General features: G+C 43.5%; 1 protein-coding gene across 1 annotated transcript; it reads left to right on the top strand.

Moving 5' to 3' along the window:
* Positions 1-19,156: 19,156 nt before the first annotated feature.
* LOC137358449 (probable G-protein coupled receptor 139) lies at positions 19,157-23,035 on the top strand. The gene is made up of 3 exons (XM_068024413.1): positions 19,157-19,283; positions 20,062-20,100; positions 22,134-23,035. Exons 1-3 carry the CDS (start codon positions 19,157-19,159, stop codon positions 23,033-23,035), a joined length of 1,068 nt encoding a protein of 355 aa, XP_067880514.1.
* The last annotated feature ends 2,313 nt before the right edge of the window (positions 23,036-25,348 follow it).

Raw genomic sequence — 25,348 nt, 5'->3', positions numbered from 1 at the left:
GCGGTTCAAGAAGGCAGATCATCTTCTCAAGGGCAATTAGTGATGGGCAATAAACGCTGTCCTGGCCAGCGTCGTCCACATCCCATGAATGAATTACAAAAAAGAAATTATCGGGGGGTACTGAAAAAAAAAGTAATTAAGATAGCAAAGAGGGGCATGAAAAAGCACTGGCAGGAAGACAAAGGAAAATCCCAAGGCATTTTATAAATATATTAAAAGCAAGAGGATAACCAGGGAAAGTTTAGGTTCCAATCTGTGTTTGGAGCCAAGGAAAGTAGCTGAGGTATGAACTGAACTGTGTTCACTATGCAGAAGGATGATGTGGGAGTACAGATCAGGGAGGCGGAGTGTGATATACTCGAACAAATTAGCATTTAAAGGGGCGAAGTATTAGCTGTTTTAGCGGGGTAAAAGTGGATAAATCCCCAGGCCCAGATGAGATGCACCCCAGGCTTTTATGTGAGACATCGGAGGAGATAGCAGGGGCTCTGGCGCAAATATTCCAATTCTGTCTGGCCACAAGAGAGGTGCTAGGGGACAGAAGGACAGCGAAAGTGGTACCATTACTCATGAAGGGCAGCAGGGATAAACCAGGCCAGTGAGTCTAACATCAGCGGTAGGGAAATAATCGGAAAATAATTCTGAGGGACAGGATTAATCTCAAATTGGACAGACAGGAATTAATCAAGGATACTCAGCCTGCTTTTGTCAGGCGGATATCATAGTTAACAAACCTGATTGAATTCTTCGAGGAGGTGACTGGATGGGGGTAAAGCAGTTGATGTAGTCTACATGGACTTCAGCAAGGCTTTTGATAAGGTCCCAAGTGGGAGATTGGTTAAGGCAATTTGGAAAATTGGATCCAAAATTGGCTTAGTGGCAGAAGGTAGAGGGTGATGGTCGAGGGTTGTTTTTGCGATTGGAATCTTGTGACCAGTGGTGTCCCACAGGGATCGGTGCTGGGACCCTTGCGGTTTGTGGTGTACATTAATGATGTAGACGTGAATATAGGATGTATGATCAGTAAGTTCGCAGATGACACGAAAACTGGTGGTGTTGTGAATAGTGATGAGGAAAGCCTTAGATTACAGGACAACATAGATGGGCTGGTAAGATGGGCGGAGTAGTGACAAATGGAATTTAATCCTGAGAAGTGTTAGGTGATGCATTTTGAGAGGACTAACAAGAGGGTCCGAGTCTGAGGGACCTTGGTATACTTGTCCATAAGTCACTGAAGGCAGCAGCACAGGTAGATAAGTTGGTTAAGAAGACAGATGGGATACTTGCCTTTATTAGCCAAGGCATAGAATATAAGAGCAGGGAGGTTATGATGAAGCTGTACAAAACGCTATTTAGGCGACAGCTGGAGTACTGTGTACAGTTCTGGTCACCACACTGTCGGAAGGATTTGATTGCATTGGAGAGGGTGCAGAGGAGTTTCACCTGGATGTTGTCTGGGCTGGAGCATTTCAGCTGTGAAACGAGACTAGATAGGCTCGGGTTGCTTTCCTTAATGCAGAGGAGGCTGACGGGGGAGCCTTATCCAGGTATAAAACATTGCGAGGGGCATAGATAGGGTAGATGGGAAGAAAGTCCCCCCCCCCACCTCCCCCCCCCGTTAGGCAGTAACCAGGGGCATAGATTTAAGGTAAGGGGCAGGAGGTTTAGAGGGGATTTGAGGAAATTCTTTTTCACCCAGATTGTTGTTGGAATCTTGAACACACTACCTGAAGGGATGGCAGAGGCAGGAACCCTCTCAACATTTAAGAAGTATTTAGTTTAGCATTTGGAACGCCATTGCAAACAAGGCTATGGGCCAAGTGCTGGAGAATGGGATCAGAAAAGATAGGTGCTCGATGGACGGCACCGACACGATGGGCCGAAGTGCCTGTTTCTGTGCTGTGTAACTCTATGTCTCTAGGACGAGCAAAGGGATCCGGGTTTAGCACTGGAGCTGACCGTCCCAGCGCCTCAACTTTGCTGCAATTTAAAAAATTAATTCTTCTTCTGCCAACTGCCTCAGGATGAACCAGACTGTTCACAACCTCGATGTCATATTTAACCCTGAGAGAGGTTGGGAGAATATATTCGCACCATCCACGACATTTTCTACCATCAGCTCATCCGAAGCAGTCTCAGCTAATCTGCTGTTCAAACTCTTGCCCTCTCATTCCTTAAATCTGTAGTCCATAATTCCAACCAACTTTCAGGTGAAGTAGCAATTTACTTGTATTTCTTTCAACTTAGTATACTGTATTCTTAGCTCACAATGTGGTCTCCTCTACATTAGGGCGACCAAACGTAGATTGGGTGACCACTTTGTGGAACACCTCCACTAAGTCCGTAAGCATGTCCCCGAGCTTCCAGTTGCTGGCCATAGAACCCCACCCCAGCCCCACCCCCACCATGCTCTCATGCCCACATCTCTGTCCTGCGATTGCTGCAGTGTTCCAGCGAACATCAACGCAAGCTCGAGGAACTGCATCTCATTTATAGAGTAGGCACACTACAGCCTGCTGGACTGAACATTGAATTCAATAATTTCAGAGCATGACGCCTCGCCCGCCCCCAACTGGTTTTTCTGTTTAGTTATTTTTTTTTCCTTTTTTCTTTTATTATTTGGTTATATTATTTTAGATTTTTCAGTGTGTTCAGTTTGTTTCTACTGTGCCTACCCACTGTTTCTGTTTTATATATATTTTTTTAATGTTGGTGTTTGGAGTGATTGGTACTTTACAGGCAATTCACACCCTTTCTGTACTAATGCTTTGTCTTTCAGCACACCATTAGTAATCCGTTTACCTTTGCTCCATGACATTATGATCAGTTATTCGCTTTGAACTTGCCCGAGCAACACCTTCTCTTTTGTTATATCTTGCCCCACAGCCCCCCACCCCCTCCCTCTCCTCGCTTTACTTGCTTAAAATCATTTACATTTCTAATATTTGTAAGGTCTGACGAAGGGTCACTGACCTGAAACGTTAACTCTACTTCTCTCTCCACAGATGCTGCCAGACCTGCTGAGTATTTCCAGCATTTCTTGTTTTTATTAATAGTAAATCCAATGTTCACCTAACTGCCAATTGGGTGCTTTGTTGGAGTAGATTACTTGTTTTCTTTTTAATCTACGGTTTGACGTGATTTGTTTCTGTTTTATCTGGTTATTATCACAGTGCTGTTTGTGGGAGCTTGCTGTGGGTAATTACTGCTGCGTTTCCTACTTTACAACAGTGAAGTACAATTCTCAAAGACCTTCATTGGGTGGAAAGTGGTTTGGGACGTCCTGAGGTTGTGAAAGGTGCGAGAGAAGAGCAAGTCTTTCTTTGTGGAGAGAAAATGGATAATCTCATGAGAAGATTGCTTAAAAGTCATGAGGCTGTCGAGATGTTGATAGAAACTTTCGGAAGAGACAAGCTTATATTTCTGACAGAAAGGAGAAACACTGTATGTATTTGAAAGTTATCTACAAAACATAGTTCGGCTCCTAGAGTTGGGATCTTTAATTTTATGTACTCAAGGAATTGGAAGAAATATGTTCAGTAAATAGCTAACTCTATTTGATCGCTGTTTGATTATTTGTTTTGCATTTTAATACTTCGAATCAGGGCTCCTGGGATATTTTATTTCTTCTAAAACTGAACTGTAATTTTATAGAGGAACAAGACAGTCCAGTGTGTAAAAACAATTAACAAGCAGCCCATGCTGTTTCTCTACCTGGCAGTGAGACAAAAACTTACAAAGATCTCAAAGGATAGATGGACACGATGAAATCTATTGATATTCTAGAGCAAGAATATTTGTTTTTAAAAAGTGATACGAACCTTTATGCAAAATTGTATCAAATTTCAATGCTAGAAATTGTTCAAAATAATTTGTCAACTTTAACATATCCGTTACTTGTTTGCTTTGTCGGCTATTCGAGGTGCTGGCCATTATGTGTACGCTGATCAACCAGAATTCTTCAATCAAACACTACTGTAGATCTGTATATCGTAGACTAATGATCAGATAGCACCGGGAATCTGCAGTACTGTACATTAACTATCAAAACGTACGGGGAAAGCCTGCTAGCTGACCTGCCATTTTTCCAATCAATCAATTTTTCCTTTCACTGAAATTTACCTTACAGTCCAATCTCTCTGAATTGAATTCACTGAGCTTAGGAAAAGCAGTAAGAAAATGATCATTGGCTTCTGTGTTGCTCATGTTCAAATCTTCATGGCCTTGCACCCACCACAATCCACTCCAAATCTTTACAGCATTGCAACCGTCTGCAAACTGTGTCGACCAAAAAAGGGAGAGGGTAAGGAAATCATTAGGTTTCTACCCCGATCATGTCCAATGCACTCGGCCACAAAGTGCTCATGTGTGAAAGTTGAGGGATGGGGGCGTTGGCTCGTGCTGATGTGATCAGGATCAGATTACCCACAACTCCATCTGCAAGAATAGCCTGCTGCTGGAACGGATGAACCGGATCACAACATTTGGATAAGGTAGAGCGCAATAACCTGTTTGATATCAGGAACTTTATTGCGATAGTCGGATCTGGTTGGGTCGGGTCGGGTCGGGCACGAAAAAACTGAAAGAACTCGGTGCCGGGTCCGGTTCGGGTTGGATGTAAGGAATAAACTAAATGAGCTGCAGGCGCAAATTCAAATGGAAGATTATGATGTTGTGGCCATTGGGGAGACGTGGCTGCAGGATGGTCTGGACTGGGAACTAAATATACCTGGTTATAAAGTTTACAGGAGGGACAGGGAAATGGCAGAGGGGATGGCGTAGCCTTAGTGATTAGAAATAATATCACCACATTAGTGAGGGAGGATATAATGAGGGGAAAGCATCCAGTGTAGACCTAATGGGTGGAATTGAGGAACAAAGAATGATCTAAAACTGTTATGGGTGTTGTGTATCGACCCCCTGGTAGCAGTTCTGAGGTGTTAGATTGTATAAATGCACGAATTAGGCAAGTGTGTAACAAAGGCAAAGTAGTGTTAATGGGGGATTTTAACTTACACATAAATTGGGAGAGGCAGAGTAGCACCTGTCAGAAAGGTAGCGAATTTCTGGAATATGTTGGCATAGTTTCCTACAGCAATACGTCCTAGATGTAACAAGGAGACATGCAATATTATATTTAGTTATGAGTAATGAGCCAAATTTAATTAGTAGCCTATATGTGCGTGAACATTTATCAAATAGTGATCACAACATGATCAAATTCAAGGTAGCGTTTGAAGTGAAAAGCACGAATCGGCGACTAGAATTTTAGACTTGGGTAAGGCTGACATAACCGTGTTGAGACAGAGGCTGGGTAGATCTGTTAATGGGTGAAACGACTGAAGAACAGTGGAGAATATTTAAAGAAACATTTAACGAAATACAGAGTGACTATATACCCCTGACAGGAAAAGAGCTCCATTTCACAGAAAAAACAGCCATGGACAACTGAAGAGATTAGGGATAGCATAAAACAAAAAGAAAGGGCTTGCAAAAATGCAAATCGCAGCATAGATCCGGCCGAATGGGATCGATACAAAGACCAGAAAAGGGTCACAAAGCAGCTTATAAGAGCTACTAAAAAGGATTATGAAAGGAAATTTGTAAGGGACATCAAAATCAAAAACAAGAAATTTGATAACTTACATAAAGGGAAAACGGGTGGTCAAGAGCAATGTAGGCCCACTAAAAGCTGAAATGGAGATATTGTCATTGAGAATGGGGAAATGGCAGACATGTTGAGCAATTACTTTGCCTCAGTATTTACAGTTGAAAGGAGGATAACTTGCCGGAAGTCCCGAAAAAATTAATAGCCGACAGGGGACAGGGACTTAATACAATTAATGTAAGTAAAACATCAGTAACAAGGAAATTAATGGAACTAAAGAGTAAGAAATTCCCATGACATGACGGTTTCCATCCGAGGGTGTTAAAGGAAGTAGGGTAGCACATTGTAGATGATCTAACTAATGTCTTTCAGAGTTGGCTAGATTCTGGATTGGTCCCTCTCGATTGATAATTTGCACATGTCACTCCTCTTTTTAAGAAGGGTGAAAAGGGAGAACCAAGGAAATTGCAGACCAGTTAGCCTGACATCTGTGGTGGGCAAGTTGCTGGATTCCATAATCAAGGATAGGGTGACTGAACACCTAGAAAAAATCAGTTAATCAGCGACAGCCAGCACGGATTCATGATGGGAAGGTCATGCCTGACAAATCTCACTGATTGGTTTGAAGAGCTGACAAAGGTAGTGGACAGGGGAATGTTTGCTGATGTTATTTATAGAGATTTCCAGAATGTATTTGATAAAGTCCCGCAGAATAGACTGTTAACTAAGGTAGAAGCCCATGGATTTGAGGGCAAATTATTGACATGGTTAGGAAGCTGGCTGAGTGGTAGGCGATAAATAGTGTGGATAATGAGTAGGTATGCCAAGAAAATAGGAACTCAGTGATGCCATTGATTCTCCAGCCAGTGGAAAAGCCCTTAGGAAGGAGGACATTAGAGTCATAGATAGATACAGCACTGAAACAGGCCCTTCGGCCGGCCTAGTCTGTACTGTCCAACAACCACCCACTTGCTTTAATCCTACATTAATCCCATATTCCTTACCACATCCCCACCACTCTCCCACCACCTACCTGCACTAGGAGGAATTTACAATGGCAAATTTACCTATCAACCTGCAAGTCTTTGGCTGTGGGAGAAAACTGGAGCACGCGGTGGAAACCCACACAATCACATGAAGAGCTTACAAACACTGCATCGGCAATGCCCAGAATCTAAGACAGTTTGCTGCAGCTCTGAGGCTGCAGTGCCAACCACTGCATCACTGTGCCGCCCATCACTACTAGCATAATCAAGAGTGCCAAGCCTGCTATACTCTCAGCAGTCCATGAACTGCTTTGCCTGTGCTTGGTTAAGGGAGCAGTACAACAGGACATGCGCGATGCCAATAACATCAACCTCTATAAGAACAAGGGTGACCGTGGTGACTGCAACATAGTGGGGAAAGTCTTCGGTCGAGTCATTTTAAACATGCGCCAGAAGCTGACTGAGTGTGTCTACCCTGAGACACAGTGTGCTTTCGAGCAGAGAGATCCACCATTGACATGCTGTTCTCCCTTTGCCAGCTACCGGAGAAATGCCGCGAACAAAGATGCCCCTCTATGTTGCTTTCATAGATCTCACCAAAGCCTTTGACCACGGCAGCAGACGTGGTCTCTTCAGACTACTAGCAAAGATCGAATGTCCACCAAAGCTACTAAGTATCATCAACTCAATCTATGACAATATGAAAGGCACAATTCAGCATAGCGGCGCCTCATCAGACCCTTTTCTTATCGTGAGTGGCGTGAAACAGTGCTGTGTTCTCGCACCTACACTGTCCGGTATCTTCTTCACCTTGCTGCTGTCACATGCGTTCAAGTCTTCAGAAGAAGGAATTTTCCTCCACACAAGATCAGATGGCAGGTTGTTCAACCTTGCCGATCTAAGAGCGAAGACCAAAGTACGGAAAGTCCTCATCAGGGAACTCCTTGTTGCTGACGATGCTGCATTAACATCTCACACTGAAGAGTGCCGGCAGAGAGTCATCGACAGGATTGCGGCTGACTAAAACGAATTTGGCCTAATCATCAGCCTCAAGAAAACAAACATCATGGGACAGGACGTCAGAAATGCTCCATCCATCAATATCGGGGACCACACACTGGAAATGGTTCAAGAGTTCACCTACCTAGGCTCAACTATCACCAGTAACCTGTCCCTCGATGCAGAAATCAATAAGCGCCTGGGAAAGGCGTCCGCTGCTATGTCCAGACTGGCCAAGAGAGTATGGGAAAATGGCGCACCATCACGGAACACAAAAGTCCGAGTGTATCAAGCTTCTTTCCTCAGTACCTTGTTCTACGGCAGCGAGGCTGGACAACGTATGTCAGCCAAGAGAGACGTCTCAATTCATTCCATTGTCGCTGCCTCCGGACAATCGTTGGCATCAGGTGGTAGGACCGTATCTCCAATGCAGAAGTCCTCGAGGCGGCCAGCATCCGCAGCAAATGCACCCTTCTGAGCCAGCGGAGCTTGAGATGGCTTGATCATGTGACCTGCATGGAATATAGTAGGATCCCCAAGGACACATTATACAGCGAGCTCGCCACTGGTATCAGACCCATCGGCCGTCCATGTCTCCACTTTAAAGACGTCTGCAAACGTGACATGAAGTCATGTGACAGTGATCACAAGTCGTGGAAGTCAGTTGCCAGTGATCGCCAGATCTGGCAGACAGCCATAAAGGCAGGGCTAAAGAGTGGCGAGTCAAACTGTCTTAGCTGTTGGCAGGAAAAAAGACCGAAGTGCAAGCGGAGAGCAAACTGTGTAACCGCCCCGACAATCAATTTTATCTGCGGCACCTGTGGAAGAGTCTGTCAGTCTAGAATTGGCCTTTTTTGCCACTACAAGCGCTGCTCCACACACCACTGACCACCTCCAGGCGCTTACCCATTGTCTCTCCAGCCAAGGATGTCAAAGGAGGCTCCGATTGGCAAGATGTGACTAGTGGTGTCCCGCAGGGATCAGTGTTGGGGCGTCAGTTGTTCACATTATTCATTAACGAATTGAATGATGCCATAGTAAGCCATATATATTAATTTGCTGGTGATACAAAGTCAGGCGGCATTGTAGACAGTCTAGATGATAGCATAAAATTGCAAAGCGATATTGACAGACTAGGTGAGTGGGTAAAACTGTGGCAGATGGATTTCAATGCGGGCAAGTGTGGGATTATCCATTTTGGACCAAAAAAGGATAGATCCGGGTATTTTCTAAATGGGAAGAGTTTAAGTGCAGTGGATGTCTAAAGAGACTTGGGGATTCAGATGCATAGATCTTTAAAATGCCACGAGCAAGTGTAGAAAATAATCAAAAAGGCTAATGGAGTGCGAACCCTTATATTTCCACGATTGGAGTAAATAGACACAGAGGTTATGCTGCAGCTGTACAAAACCATGGTTAGACCCGACGTGGAGTGCTGTGAGCATTTCTGGGCACCGCACCTTCGGAAGGATATATTGGCCTTGGAGGGAGTGCAACATAGGTTTACAAAAATGATACCTGGACTACAGGGGTTAAGTTATGAGGAGAGATTACAGAAATTAGGCATGTTTTCGCTACAATTTAGAAGGTTAAGGGGTGATCTGATCGTAGTTTTGAAGATATTCACAGGAAAAGACAGGCTAGATTAAGATAAACTATTTCCACTATTTGAAAATTCTAAAACTAGGGGGAATAGTCTAAACTTTAGGATCAGTCCGTTCAGGAGAGATGTCAGAAAGCACTTATTCACGCAAAGGGTGGTCGAGGTTTGGAACTCTCTCCTACAAACAGCAGTTGAAGCTACAACAGTTGTTAAGTTTGAATCTGACATAGATAGATTTTTATTAAGCAAAGATATAAAGGGCTATAGGCCAAAGGCAGGTATATGGAGTTCGGTCGCGATCAGCCATGATCTCATTGAATGACGGCTCGAGGTGTTGAATGGCCTACTCCTGTTCCAATCATCCCATGTTCCTATGATGTCGTCGGGTCGGGTTTCAGTATTATACCCGAGCAGGCCTTTACTCCAAATCCCACAGGGAGGTCACCCTACTTTACTGGCCTTGATTCCAGCAATAATGGGAAGAGGCCCTTAAGTAGGTAATAATAGGCCTCTTTAAGGCCTCCAATGGCCTCTGGGCGGAAAGGCCGTTGCTGGTCATTTCCAGTCCCAACTGATTGCAGTGCAATGAGAAGATGACAGGCCCTCCCTCCCATGCCTGCCATAGCAAATCTATGGGTTACATGCTTCCTAGCCCATCTCTGGGAGTGCGGTGGCATTAAATCCAGGCCCAGGATTCATTACACTTCCTCCCTTGGGAAAAAAAGAATGTCTTGATGCAGTAAGGATTTCATTCAGACAGTTCGAAAATACAATTAATTCTTAATACCGTAAACATTTTTAGCAAATAACTTATTGCGTCCTGCAGAGGAGACACTTTCCTATGCTACAATAACACGTACCATATTTTATTAATACTATTTACAGTCTAGCTGACAGTGGCTGCTCGCTTCATCAAAGTACAACTGCTCTCTGGTGTGGGTATGAATTTTCACCTGGATGGGAAACTCATTAACCTCATTCACCTCTGTGCCAAAACTAAACTATGCATCATAGACATACATGATCTGTCGTTTTTGGATGACTAAACTGTCATTGCCCACTCTGCATCAGATTTGCAAACCACTCTCGATCTCTTCACTTCTACATGGAGAGGACTTGAATGCCCTCTACGGTTGTCAAAACAAAACTCATATATCAGCCTATACTTGGTCATAGAAGTATGCCATATCCCACGTATGTTGAAGGAGAAACTCTAGAATACATTGAAAACTTCCTGAAACTTGGCAGCTGCCTCTCTTAAAAGGCCACCATTGATGGGGAGATCCAACACAGGATCAACTGTGCCACATCAGCCAGCTACAAACTTACAGAAGTGAGTGTTTGACAATAAAGACTTCTGCAAGTCAGCAAAAGTCTTAGTTTACAAACAATTCTCGTCACCACACTCCAGCACTGCAATGAGGCCTGAACTGTGTATCACAGACAAATAAAACACTAAAGAAATTCCCTCAGCACTCCCTCCAATGCATCATCCAGATTAAAGGGAAGGACCATAGAACAAATGCTAGTTACCTTCTTGAAGCCAACTCTACTAGCATCCAGGCAAATTTCCTGAAAATCCAACTTCGATGGACTGGACACTGAGTTTGCGTAGCCAAAAACCGTCTGCCCCGCCAGGTCCTGTTTTCCCAACTCTGAAATGGCAAGCGTGACAGGGAAGGACAAAGGAAATGCTTCAAAGAACACTCTGAAGCTCTCGCTGAAGCTCAGCAGCATTGACATTCATGACTGGAAGGAGCTCGCGACTAATTGTTCAAAATGGTGGCAACTTGTCTATCACTTTGCGTCCAAGTGCCTGAATGAGAAGGAAGAGTGGCCGCAGAGAAGGAAAGAAACGGAAGCAAACCCCACACTTGGGATCCCACTACCTCTTGTGAAATCCTCTCCCATGTGCTCAAAGATCTGTGGGCCTAGACGCGGCCTATTCATTCACATGAAGACCCATAGCAGAAACTTGTGACCCTGTGTAGACGTCATCCTCTAACATCTGACGATTTTACAAAATTGCAGAATTTTACCAATAACAAATGAAAGATTAGTAAGATTCGGACATGGCCAAATTCTCACATTTCAGAGCCTCCCTTCAGACGTACGCCTTCTCTTTGAACTCTGGGCAGAGCATCAGCAATGGCATTGCTTTCCCTGCAAGATGTACAATGAACAGTGCAACTGGCTGTAACGATATTCTCCACAGAAACAATATGGCTTCCTTTGCTCTGATTTTTTTTGGCAGAAACACGAGTGGGTATCTGTATAAAACAAAATTTCCCCGTGACATTTGGTGACATCTGCATCAAACTGTTGTAAAGCCAGTACAAGATGGCAACACGGGTTGAAATACCACCAATAAAGTTGTTGAAAATTGATTTAAATTCAAGTTATTAATAGAATAAATCAATTAGTGCAACACAATTTGGATTTGAAGGCTATTGTCAGTCATGATGCCGTAACAACTTAGATCTGGCGTCGCAAACACCCACCTAGTTGACTAAGGCCCTTTGGGAAAGGAAATAAGCTTCTCTGGCGGACATGTGATTCCAGACCAACAGCAATCTGGTTAACTGTTAACTGCCCTCTGAAATGTCTTCGCAGGCCATTCAATCATCAAGGACAACTGGTGATGGGCCGTAAATGCTGGCTGTGCCAGGGCCCCCCACTTCCCGTTACTGCAGCATATCTTATTTTACAAACTTAATGTCTTCCAGGTGGCACAAAACCCCTGACGGGACACTATTACGAACTCTTCCATCGAATTACATCCCTAATGTTCTCAAAGTATTTTGCGAACATTATCGATTTCTGCCATCTGCCAAACTTCATTCTCTCAAGCAAATTCCATAGAATAATTGTTCCTGCTTCGTTTTGTAAATTATTTTTTTCTGTCTTTGGGCCTCTGGTAACAACTCGCAGGGATTTGCAACAGTAGTCTTTACTTTGTCATGGTCACGTGCGTGATCATCTGAAGGAGACTTCCATTCAAAACCAGTCTCCAGGAGCTTGTCTAAGATGATTTGGGCCATTCCATATTGTGGAAGATCTCAAATGGCACCATGTGAACTTCTACTCTCTCTTATATATATACTTTATATATACTTTGCCGAATCAAAGCTACCAGGAATTTCTCCCTATTAAATCTCATCTTACACCTCCAAATCACGTCCTCCAGCTTTGAGCTTTCCATTCTCAATTCACGATTTAATGCAAATTAAACATGCACTAACAGTTAACTCACGTTCGATGTTTGTTTATCTGAAAGATTACTCGTTAATTAGCATATGCAATAACGACAGTCTGTAGTCATCCACTGAACAGGTGTATCAACAAGATGGTGCCAAACACTTCCACAGTACAAGAAAATCGAGAATTTTTTCAGGTAGTTTTCTAAGTCTTTCCCTCCAATTTACAAAGCATCATATTCAGCCTGACACAACTGCTAGGATGGCGAATGGTGTCAGTGAAATGTGTATGGAGTTTGAGGCAGAGTAAAGGATGATTGATTTTTTATTTCATATATTTAATTGGAGAAAATTGCAGCTTCTGCTAAACAGACATTTGAAATCTTGTCACACAGAGGCAGTGGAAAGTCAAGGGAGATGGTGGAGAGCTGGACCTTGGTGTTGTCAACACACATGTGGAAGATGGCCCATGCCTGTAGTTGCTGTTGACATTGGGAAACATGTAGATGTGGAAGAGTAGGAGGCAAAATATAAAGGTCAGGCACAGGCGAATTGATAGTGCACGTAGGTGGACGGAATCGTTGCGAGGGAATCTGTGACTATTTTCGTATCGGGAAGACAGGAACCAAGAAAGGGCAGTCCCACAAAAAGTGCTCAATATTAGAGATATGGAGAGATCACGGGCGAGGTTTGATGGATGTTTGGAGGAATGAGTTGAGCCGGTGAATTTTGAGGCATGGATAGAGTTTAAGCTGAGAACGAGAATTTTAAATTTAAGCCATTGAGCAGACTGAAATCTAATGCGGGTCAATGAAAACCATTGTGTTGTGCGAGCTGCCAGATGTTTTGGCAGATAAAGAAGTGTAGCAAAATTTTGGAAAGAAAGAGAGTGGAGGTTTGGTTGTCAGTGAGCAGTGAACTGGGGGAATAGTGTCAGGAGATGGCCCAGTTCTTATTTAACTGGAGCCTTTAGCCACTGTGGAATGAACTGATAAACATGTGCAATACAATAATAGAGAGAGGAATGTCAATGGAGTACGCTCAGAGTCTGTCCCCTAATTCCACCCACAGTAAGTTCTCAGCTGTAATCTTTAACATGGATTTAATTGTCCTCGTGTCGAAGTTTACATTTTAATTGCATCTGCCGCTGGATTCAGTGTATACTGTGGAGAAAGCCGGAGAATTTATGCATGAACCATTATCAGTGAAAATTGTCATTACAATTATATGAAGCCGCTCATCATTGTGGGATCTGTCCTGTATTAGCACATGTTTCAGCCTTATCCCCAAGATAGGTCTGATTAAGTTACTTTGCTGGACTTTGAGATATTCATGTCAAATGCACCATTTTATTTACATGCCAGTCAAAGTTGCTGATGTAATGTGTTTGTTCAAGTGACTGTCACTAATAGCAATGATCAGGGGTATAACCATGTCAGTGGAGACTTATCCCCTGTATAAATCAGGGCCTATTGGTATGTATCAGCTCAGAGTGAGTACCGGAGCTGTCGGTTTCAGAACAATACCAGCTGTTGCTTCTCACAGAAATGAGATATCCAGTCCTATATCAGATTGAAGATATTTACTATCCCATTCTTGCAGTCATTGGAGTTCCCGGTAAGCTGCTGTCTCCAGCTCTTAATGTTGCAAATCAATATTAAATCGACTGCTGTACTTGATAATGTTTTTCTTGCTGAATGTTTTACGCAGTTGTCTATTCGGTTCGGTCAGTATAATGATGGGCTGTCTGGAGGCTCTGCTCATTTGGTGTTGTAGCAGATGCATAATGACTGTGATAATCTTTGTGCATCAAATCCTTGCATTAGTATTGCATTATTCACTGGGCTGAATGTATTTTCCTTTGATAGAATGCCCTTAGATTCTAAATGTACGAGCTCATTTTTCTTTCTTTATCTGTAATTGTTTGTGTTGATCCATTCCTGAGAATGTGATCAGATTAATATCTCAACTTAATGTATTGGGATCAGATGCTCGGGCTAAGTACGTAAGAATATATGCAATCGAAACATGCATAGGCCATTTGGTCCCTCGATCCTGCTCCACAACACATTCTGATCATTTGTGATTTGATCTCGACCTCAAAACCATTTTCTTGCTTGTTCTCCATAATTCTTGACTAGCCTATAGTTTAAAAATCTCTATATCTTAGCTTTGCATATAATCAATGACTCAGCCTCCACAGCTCTCTGGGTCGAGAATTCCAAAGATTCATGACTATCACAGAAAATAAATCCTCCTCAGCTCCGCCTGAAATGTGCACCTTTTGTCCCTTAGTTCCAGATTCCTCCTCGAAGGGTAAACATCTTCTCCCCACCCGACTCTGAAGCTTCCTCAGAATTTCACATTTCAATGTGTCTCTCATACTTCTAAACTCTGAAGTTTATTGGCCGAAACTATTCAACCTCTCCTCGCAAGACAGCCCCTTTTAACACCAGGAGTCATGGGAGTGAAGCTTCTCTGAACCTACCTCAATGCATGTCTATTCGTCCATAAATAAGGACAACACAACTGCACAGAGTAGTCTCGGTGTGTTGCCACCAACGTTCTAAGAGCAGTTATCAGACCATCAGGAGTTGTTAACAGTTTCATGCTGTGGAACTAACCTGCTTGGAATGTTATTTCATCAAAATAATTTCAATGATTTAAAATCAGGCAGATCCATGTCCTGGTTCCCAACATCAAGGGCTGGATTGTAAAGGGAGTCCAACGTTGGTAAAGGTGGCGGGGCGGAGCGGGGGTGGGGGTGTGGGGTCGGGTTGTGTAGTTTGGGAGGGGGCATGAAGATCGGAGCGGGTGAGGCCCGTCACCAACCCGAAGTCGGCAGGACCCCTCCCTATCTCAGCGGCGACTATCTCAGTTTTATTAAAGACAGAGGGCACAGCAACCCGACGTCCTGTGAGCTCGTAATAATAATGTCCATCATATCAAGTGCATTATCATGTCACCAATCAAAAATCTCAATCAAATCAGTTAAACTCCTTTTTGCATGAAAATATTGGTGCTTCATTTATTTAATTAATCGCACTTGCCCCAGTGACTGTTCGTTTCTTGCCAGTTTACCGTTTCTGAACTTTATTTTCCTATCACACATGTTAAGCACACTGGCCTGCAATAGCTCTGTTTATCTTTAAAGCTCTTTTTGAACAAATTCGTACCGTTTTCTTTTCTCCAGTTCTCTGGCAGCAAACCTTTATCAACAGGGGATTGCAGGATTATGGGCATTGCCTCTATAATTTCCACTCTTACTTCCCTCAGTATGCTCGAATGTACCTGATCCGTCCCTGGCGACTTATCAATCTCAAGTATAACCAGCGTTTCTAATCCCTGCTCCGTATCGATTTGAGCCAATCCAGTCTCTCGATACCTTATTATTCATTTGGTATTTGGGAGCTTATTTTCCTTGTTAAAGTAGTAAAAGGTACTCATTTAGCACCTCAACTATGCCTCTGCTTCCATGCACAAATCATTACTTTTTGTTTCCTAATCGGCCCTATTCCTTCTTTTATCACTCTCTCACCTTTCATACAGACATATATGAATGTACAGGCTTTTTAAATTCCCTTTACCTTGTCTGCCAGTCTCTGCTCATACTCTCTTTGCTGCTGTTATGATCCCTTTTAAGACCACTAACAAATCAAAAGAACTAAATGCACCCATTGATCTTAAAATCTGAAACAAAAACAAATGGACAAGATTTCACTTTTATCAATTTTACTTTAACTCTCAAACAAAACTAGCATAAATTGAACATGAACAGTTAAGTTACGATCAATGTTTGTATATCTCAAAGGTTGCTCATTAATTAGTAGGTGCAGTGAAGGTAGTTCTTATTAATATTCTGAACAGTCTGATCAGTACAATGATGCCGACCATTTCCACAGCACAAGACAATCGGGAACTTCCTCAGGTATTGTTCCAATTCCTGTCCTCCAGGATGCAGATATGGAATTAAAGATGTCCAGTCAATAGCAAACAATGCAATCTTCCAGTTAATGGTTCTGTTTTGTCATCTTTCAAACACCCTCAGCCATTAATCAGCTTTCAGCTGTGTTCAATCCCCCAGACTCTTCTTGTAATACAGAAACCTCAGCTACAATCATATATGCCTTGTAAAAATAAAAACAGCTTGTGTTCTTTTAGTTTCGAGATACAGCATTGAAATAGGCCCTTCGGCCCACCGAGTCTGCCCTTAGGCCCAACGAGTCTGTGTCGACCATCAGCCACCCATTTATACTAACCCTACACTAATTCCATATTCCTACCTGTCCCCACCTGTTCCTATAATTTCCTACCAACTACCTATACTGCGGGCAATTTATAATGGCCAATTAATCTGTCAACCAGCAAGTCTTTAGCATGTGGGAGGAAACCGGAGCACCCGAAGGAAACCCACGCAGACACAGGCAGAACTTGTAAACTCCACACAGGCAGTCCCCAGAATTGAACCCGGATCGCTGGAGCTGTGAGGCTGCGGTGCTAACCACTGCGCCACTCCAGAACGTTAAAGCTTTCGATCTCTTTTCAAATAAGGGTCTGTCTCAAATAAGCTCGCTTTGAATCCTAATCACAACACCAAACATGTCAGCTGCCAAGAATGCAGTTCACACATGAGGCGTTGCGAGGTGTTGGAGCCGGTGGAACTTTGGGAGCTGGTCCAAAAGAAGCAGTGGGAATTCCACTTCTGCCATTCAGAACCACCCATCTCTATTTGAGAGCACTTGGGCAATTTACTTCCTGGTGCCAGGGTCCCTGTCGTTTTTAGGACTGGGATTCCGACTCCAAGAGCCAATCATAGGGCAGGTGGCTCAGTTCTACTGGTAGCGCCACCTGGAGTGTACTACCAAGGGCCTTGGACCGAGGCCAACCGCTGGAGACGCGAACCTCAATTAAGTGAGGCGAGATTACCGAGGGCAGGCTGACAGGCAGCGATGATGGGGCAGGAGGGTGGGAGATGAGGGGAGAAGAATAGGCTTTCCAAAGGAGTGGGTTGCTTTCTGCTGGGGACCTCTGTGGGCCACAGATTGCCCAGGGAGGAAGAGCCCTAAGCTCACAAGGAGGTCACTTCATTTTTCAGGGCTTATTGCCAGCAGCGGCAGGAAGAGGCCGTGAGGTAGTTAATAATAGACCTATTCAGCGCCTCAGCTGTTCTCTGGGTGGGAAGGCCGTTGCTGGCCTTTTCCACTCCCAATGTATTGACTGCAATGGAAAGATGACGGGCCCTTCCTTCCCTGCCTGCCATCGCACATCTATGGTGCACATGCCTCCTAGCCTACCTCGGGGAGAGGGGCGGCATTAAATCCATGCCTCCGATTCAGCACACTTGCCTCCTTGGGAAAAAAAGAATACCTTCCTGCAGTAAGGAATTCGTTCAAACAGTTAGAAAATACAAGTAATTAATAGGGTAAACATTTTTTAACAAATCGCTCATTGTGTACTGCAGAGGTGACACTTTCCTATGCTACAATAACACATTCCATACTTTACAAATACTGTTCACTATCTAGATGACAGTTGCTGCTCGCCTCATGAAAGTTCAACTGCCCTCTGCTGTTGGTATCAAATTTTGCCTCGCTGGAAAAATCTTTAACCTCAGTAGCCCCTCTGCTGGCACTAAACTAAACGCCATAGACATTCATGATTTGCAGTTTGCGGATGACTGCAGTGTCGTTGATCGTTCTACTCCAGATCTGCAAGCCACTCGTGATCTCTTCAGTTCTGCATTAAGGGGACTTGAATGCTTCCAGAACAAATCTAATATATCAAGCTACACCTGGTCAGCCAAATAGTCCATATCCTACATATGCTGAAGGAGTAATCTTCTACTCACTCTTCACTAAATATAGGTACCAGATATATATATACTTTGCCTAATCAAAACTGTGAGGAATCTCCGCTTGGTCAACCTTATCTTTCACCTCAAATAACGTCATTCAGCTTTGAGCCCTTCCATTTTCAATTGAATCTTAAAAGTAAATTAAACATGAACAGCAGTTAAATCACGTTCAATGTTTGTATCTCTAAAAGGTTGCACATTTATTAGCATATGCAAAAATGCTAGTCCGTACCAATTCTCTGAACAGAATCATCAACAAGATGATGCCAAACAGTTCCAGAGAACAAGAAAACCACCAATTTCCTCAGGTAGTTTTCCATGCCTTCTCCTCCAAGATGCAGATGTGGAAATAGTGATTGAGTGTTTCAGTGACAGATGGACTGAGGTGGTCCTAGAGGCTGGCGATGCTAGGGAGGGGGAAATATGTATCTTTTCTGATCGAGGGGCAATGAGATCTGAGATTCAGGTCAGGAAACAATAGGGTAAGGTTCACAAAGCATCATATTCAGCCTGACACAACAGCTAGGATGGCGAATGATGTCAGTGAAATGGGTATGGAGTTAGTGGTAGTTCAAAAGATGATTGCTTTGAGAAAATTGCAGCTTCTGCTAAACAGACATTTGTATTATGGTCACAAAGAGGCAGTGGAGGGTCGAGAGAGATGGTGGAGAGCTGGACCATGGTGTTGTCAGCACACATGTGGAAGCTGACTTCATGTCTGTAGTTGCTATTGACATTGGGAAACATGTAGATGTGGACGAGGAGGAGGAAAATCGAAAGTTCAGGCACAAGTGAATCAATAGTGCTGGGAGGTGGAGGGAATTCATTGCAGGTTTTCGTATTGGTAAGAGGGAACCAAGAAAGTGCAGTCCCACCAAAAGTGGCCAATATCAGAGGTATGGAGAGTTCATGGGCGAGTTTGATGGCGGTTTGGAGGAATGGGTGGAGATGGTGAATTTTGAGACCACAAAGAGGTTTGAAGCGGAGGAAGAGAATTTTAAATTTGAGCCATTGAGCGGATTGAAATCAAATGCGGGTCTCTGAAAACCATTGCATTGTCCAATCAGCCGGACGTTTTGGGGGATGGAGATGTACGGAAGAGTTTAGGATAGAAGGAAGATGGATGTTGGATTGTCAATGAGTAGCGAACAGGAGGAATAGTGTCAGGCTCTGGCCCACTTCTAGTTTTACTAAAACGTTTAGCCACTGTAGAATGAACTGATAAATATTTGCAATAAAATAAGAGAGAGAGGAATGTCAATGGAGAACGTTGACAGTCTGTCCCTAATACCATCCATAGTAAGTTCTCAGCTGCAATCCTGAACATGGATTTAACTGTCCTCGTGTCAAAATTTACATTTTAACTCCTTGTGTCCCTGGAGTCAGTGTATAATGTGGAGAATTCCGTTTCATTTTTAAATGAATCGTAAGGAGTGAACTTCATGACTACAATGACATGAAACCTCATGAGAAGCCGCTCATCATTGTGGGATCTGTCTTGTATGATTGCATGTTTCAGCCTTATCCCCAAGAGAGGTTTGATTAAGATATTTTGCTGGACTTTGAGATATTTATGTTGTATGCACCATTTTATTAACATCGCAGATAAAGCTGCTGTATTGTGTTTGTTCAAATAACTGTCTCTAATCGCAATGTTCAGGGGTATAACCATGTTAGTGGAGACTTATCCCTTTATAAATCAGGGCCTATTAATATGTATCAACTCAGAGTGACTACCGGAGCTGTGGGTTTCAGAAGAACACAGTTGGTGCTTCTCACATAAGTGGTATATCCGGCAATATTTCAAATTGAAGATATTTACTATCCCATTCGAGCAGCCATTGGAGTTCCCGGTAAGCTGCTATCTCCAGCTGTTAATGTTGCAAATCAATATTAAATCGACTGTTGTACTTGATAATGTTTTACTTGCTGAATGTTTAACACAATTGTCTGTTCAGTTCGGTCAGTTGAATGATGGGATGTCTGAAGGCTCCACTCATTTGGTGTTGTAGCAGAAGCATAATGACTGTGATTATATTTGTACATCAAATGCTTGCATTAGTATTGGATGATGCACTGTACTGAATGCATTGTCTGATGATAGAATGCCCTCAGATTCTAAATGATCGGGATTTCTCCCATGCTTCGAAACTCTGATGTATCTAGGTCCAAACTGCTCAAAGTTTCCTGATAAGACAGCCCCTTTAACACCAGGCGTTAACCTAGTGAAACGTCCCTGAAGTTCGCTCAATGCATGCATATTCCTCCTTAAATATGGGGAACAATGCTGTACAGAGTAGTCTGTGTTTCCCACCAACGTTTTAAGACCAGTTATCGCACCATCAGGGGTTGTCAACAGTTTCAAGTTGTGGATTTCGTTGATTTATAACGACACAGCTCACAGTATCAGTCTTACAAGGAGGCAGCGCATTGTCCTCCTTCCCCAGCATCATGTGTCGGTCTCACTGGGATTTCAATATTTTGTTGGAAATGACTGTTATAAAATATGTCCTTATGGGAATCTAACGCTGCTTCAGAGGTCTGGCAACTGAAGTGAGTTTGTTGCTCACACTTTAACATCTCCTTCACTGATTCACTGCGGTTGAATTCATTTACAGCTGCTTGAATTTACTGTAATAATAAATGTACTGGTTTTATGTTGCATCAGTTTGGACTGGATTTGTTGGAATCACGAGCCCTTCTAGTTAATTGCAGATTATAAAACCTAGTGTTGATCTCTATTTGTTTGTTGAACAAACCCACAGTTTTACTCTGAACTTACAAATTATGAGAGATGAAATTTCAATTTTGTGTGTTCCGTCTGGAAGAGGCACTCGGTTTTGCGTATTCTTTGTATTGCAGATAGAGTTAACAGTGCAAGTTGTGGGAATGACGGTCCATCCTAACTCGTAAATGAATGTCCTGGGTTATTTGAGTGATGTGTACACGATGAGGTCAAACAATTTTCAGTATGTGTGCATACAGTAGTTTATTCAGAACTCTTAAACTAATTATATCTTTGCTCGCTGCATTCTATGCAAACTAACACTAAATAATAGTACATCAAAGATGCACACACTGCAATCATTTTCTGTGATGTGCCATTAATGACCAGATGGGGAGAGAGAGAGAGAGAGAGAGAGAGAGAGAGAGAGAGAGAGCGAGAGAGAGAGAGAGAGAGAGAGAGAGAGAGAGAGAGAGAGAGAGAGAGAGAGAGAGAGAGAGAGAGAGAGAGAGAGAGAGAGAGAGAGAGAGAGAGAGAGAGAGAGAGAGAGAGAGAGAGAGAGAGAGAGAGAGAGAGAGAGAGATACATGCACGTCATTATTTCTCAACTGACTAAATAACTAAATGGAACCAGTTATTTACCAACTGAAATGTTTACTTCACTTTGTTCGCTTTCCAAACCCTTCAGGACCTGCCTCCCCTCCAGTTCTCAAATGTCCTTTTCGTTGTCTCCCACCAATCCACTCACTGGTTCAGCCTCCATCGGTCTCTTCCTCCTGATCTAAATTCTGAAACGCAGCGCAGCGGCTCTCGACCTTTTCAGATTTTGAGACAGCCTCTGTTGGCTCTCTTAACAAATAAAACAAAAACAGCTCCCCTGTCCCCTCTCGGCCATTGGTCTGGAGGCTAATCTGGATTTAAACAATTAGATTCTTTCCTAAGCCCTTCCACTGCGTCCAATGCTCATTTTCATTCGCCTGCATTTTTGTTTTCAAATCAATTTTCCAATCAATAGTTGATAATTGCTCTCAGAAGAATTCCCTGCCCGAAAGTGCTGGATGCTGCAACAAGGCTGTAATTTTCACACAGGATCCTGTCGAACTGCTGCTTTAGTTTGATCTCTGATCAATAATTTCTCTGCTTCCCTTTCTATCTCTTTCAGTTAACCTGTTGGCGATTCTGATCCTGTCCCGAGGAAAGTGTGGTCTCTCCAAATGTATCACTCGCTACCTGGTGGGAATGGCAGTGGCTGATCTCTTGGTCATTATTACAGATCCCATATTGAGGAGGCTTCCAGTGAATTATTTCCCAGATTCATTCCTGTCCCTTACTCCCATCTGCAGTTCAATTGTTTTCCTGATCTTTGCAATCACAATGGTTTCGGTATGGCTGACAGTCGCTTTCACCTTTGATCGATTTGTGACCATTAGTTGCGAGAAGTTGAAGACAAGATTTTGCACTGAGAGAACAGCGGCCATTGTTATCGGAACAGTGACTGTGCTGTGTTCTTTAGAAAGTGTTCCTTGGTACTTTATATATGAACCTAAATATATAATTAATAATGTTCCTTGGGGCTGTATCACGAAACAGAGCTTCAGTACTTCCCCTGCATGGACCAGTTTTGTGCTGTTTCACCGCATTTTAACACCTTGTGTCCCATTCTTTCTGATTCTGCTAATCAATGTTCTGACAGTCAGACGTATTTTAACGGCCAGTAGAGGCCGCAGGGCACTTCGGGGCCTCAGCACTGGAGAGAAGCCAAATGACCCTGAGATGGCGAATCGAAGGAAATCCATCATTTTGCTATTTAGTATATCTGGAAGTTTCATACTTTTATGGATGACGCAGGTTGTATTTAACATTTATAAGCGAATTACAAAACAATATAATTTCTCTATCAATGACCCTCATTTTATCACACAAAAAGCAGGTGGTATGCTGCAGCTTCTGAGTTCCTGCACCAACACGTGTATTTACACTGTGACCCACACTAAATTCAGAGAGGAGCTGAAGAAGGCCCTGCTATACCCACTAAATCTAATTGTGAAATTCGTTAAATCATAGATAAAGCAAGGGTGTTCAAGTTCCAGCACTAAAATCCATTCCAGTCGGCATAGCCTAACTCATTGCAGGGCGGACCATTTTCTATTCACAGAATAGATCCCTGAGATGATTGTAAAGCTCAGTTTGTAATATTTTATTAAACATCCGACCTAATGAGACTGGTTATCTTTGCAGAAGACTCAGGCATTCTTTCTCAAAAATGACGGTGCTAAAGAGCACAGCTGAACATCATCTGAAGCAGCTCTGAAACAAAGAAGCTTCTGTTGGCTTGATGGCAAAGTGACAGGGTGGTGTACTGGTTAAGTCACTGCGTTAATAATCCAGAGGTCCATGCTAATGTCTTGGGAACACGGGTTCAAATCACCCCATAGCTGCTGGTGGAATTCAAATTCAAGTGATTCAGAAAAATGTGGAATCAAAGGCTTGTCTCAGTAATAGTGCCATGAAACTACCATCAACTGTCGTTAGAATCCATTTGGTTTTCTAATTCCCTTTGGGAAATGAAATCTCCCTTCCTTATCCGATCATTCCTGCATATGAATCCAAATCTTCGGCAATCTGGTTGACTTAACTGTTCTCTGAAATGCCTGAGCAAGCCATTCAGTTGTCAAGGACAATTGGGGATTGTCAGCAAAGGCTAGAGCTGCAAGCGAAACCCACATCCCGTGAAATACTAAATAATATAAGATGGAGGATGAGTAAGTCACCCAGGAAAGTAAAGGCATGAATGAGGAAAGAGAGTGAAAATCAAACAATAAAAACAATAAGCGAGCATGACTAGCAGAACGAATTAAATATTCAAAACAAAGAGAGAGAACAGAGTAGATAAATGTGGAAAAAAGAAGTCAAACAAAGAGAAGTGGCGTTCGACAGAGCAGGAGCATGAAGGACCGAAATATTAACACCTCAAAACCCAGGAAGAGGCGCACATTGTTTGCTGCATAAAGCAATTATTTCTTTCTTTAAGTTGCATGCATACAACCTCTTTTGACATGGAAATATCTCAGAATATTTCATACACAGAATGGCGTCTGAAGGGTTGGAATCTGTTGGCACCAATGCGATTCCTAGTGCCAGGAGGAAAAGGCAGGGCGAACACAGCTATGGCCTTTCCGAGTCCTCCCCCATTCAAATCCCGACCACCAACGATCGTCCCCACAGCCTCCCGGACCCCAGGCGCGAGCTTACATTGTTGAACAACTTTAGTGCCCGGCGCAGGGATCTCCATCCATTTGAAGACGGAGGTACCCACCTGAAAGAATTGGGGGCCAATCATACGGCCAGTGTCCCAACGTTATTGACAGCCCCAGTGGCGGTCAATGCTGGTACTGAAGAGGCCTTGGGACAGGTCCAGCATTGGAGCCTCGAACCTCTGGTAAGTGAGGCCGGGTCTCTGGGGCATCTGTCTGGCCCCGACAAGGGTGGGGGATTGGGGAGGGGGTGTAGTGGAGTGAGAATAAAGGATAAGGGAGGAGTTAAGGGCGGCACAGTGGCGCAGTGGTTAGCACTGCAGCCTCACAGCTCTAGCGAACCGGGTTCAATTCTGCGTACTGCCTGTGTGGAATTTGCAAGTTCTCCATGTGTTTGCGTCGGTTTCCTCCGGGTGCTCCGGTTTCCTCCCACATGCCAAAGACTTGCAGGTTAATTGGCCATTATAAATTGCCCCTAGTATAGGTAGGTGGTAGGGAAATATAAGGACAGGTGGGGATGTGGTAGGAATATGGGATTAGTGTAGGATTAGAATAAATGGGTGGTTGATGGTCGGCACAGACTCGGTGGGCCGAAGGGCCTGTTTCAGTGCTGTATCTCTAAACTAAACTAAACTAAATATTGAGCTTTTTCCCATGGGTTTCCTCTGTTGGCCACAGATATCCACCAGAGGAGTGTCCCCGATGCCCGCAGGGAAGGTGCGCCGTATAATTAGGCGATGTCACGGCTGATGGAGGCAACCTAAGGTTCTTAATTGTCCTCTGCTTGGGAAGACCAGTATCCACCTGTCCCAACCCAAGCAAAATGGCGTGGCGAGGACCCATCTGCCTTCTGAATGCGACCCAATATGTTGGGGGATACATGTTTAGTTTAGAGATACAGCACTGAAACAGGCCCTTCGGCCCACCGAGTCTGTGCCGACCATCAACCACCCATTTATACTAAACCTACACGAATCCCATATTCCAATAACATCCCCACCTGTCCCTATATATTTCCCTACCACCTACCTATACTAGGGTCAATTTATAATGGCCAATTTACCTATCAACCTGCAAGTCTTTGGCATGTGGGAGGAAACCGGAGCACCCGGAGGAAACCCAC

This window comes from Heterodontus francisci, chromosome 50 (assembly GCF_036365525.1).
Source record: "Heterodontus francisci isolate sHetFra1 chromosome 50, sHetFra1.hap1, whole genome shotgun sequence".
Classification (NCBI taxonomy): Eukaryota; Metazoa; Chordata; class Chondrichthyes; order Heterodontiformes; family Heterodontidae; genus Heterodontus; species Heterodontus francisci.
The sequence above is the reverse complement of the archived record's forward strand: the minus strand, read 5'-3'. Positions and strand labels throughout refer to the sequence as shown.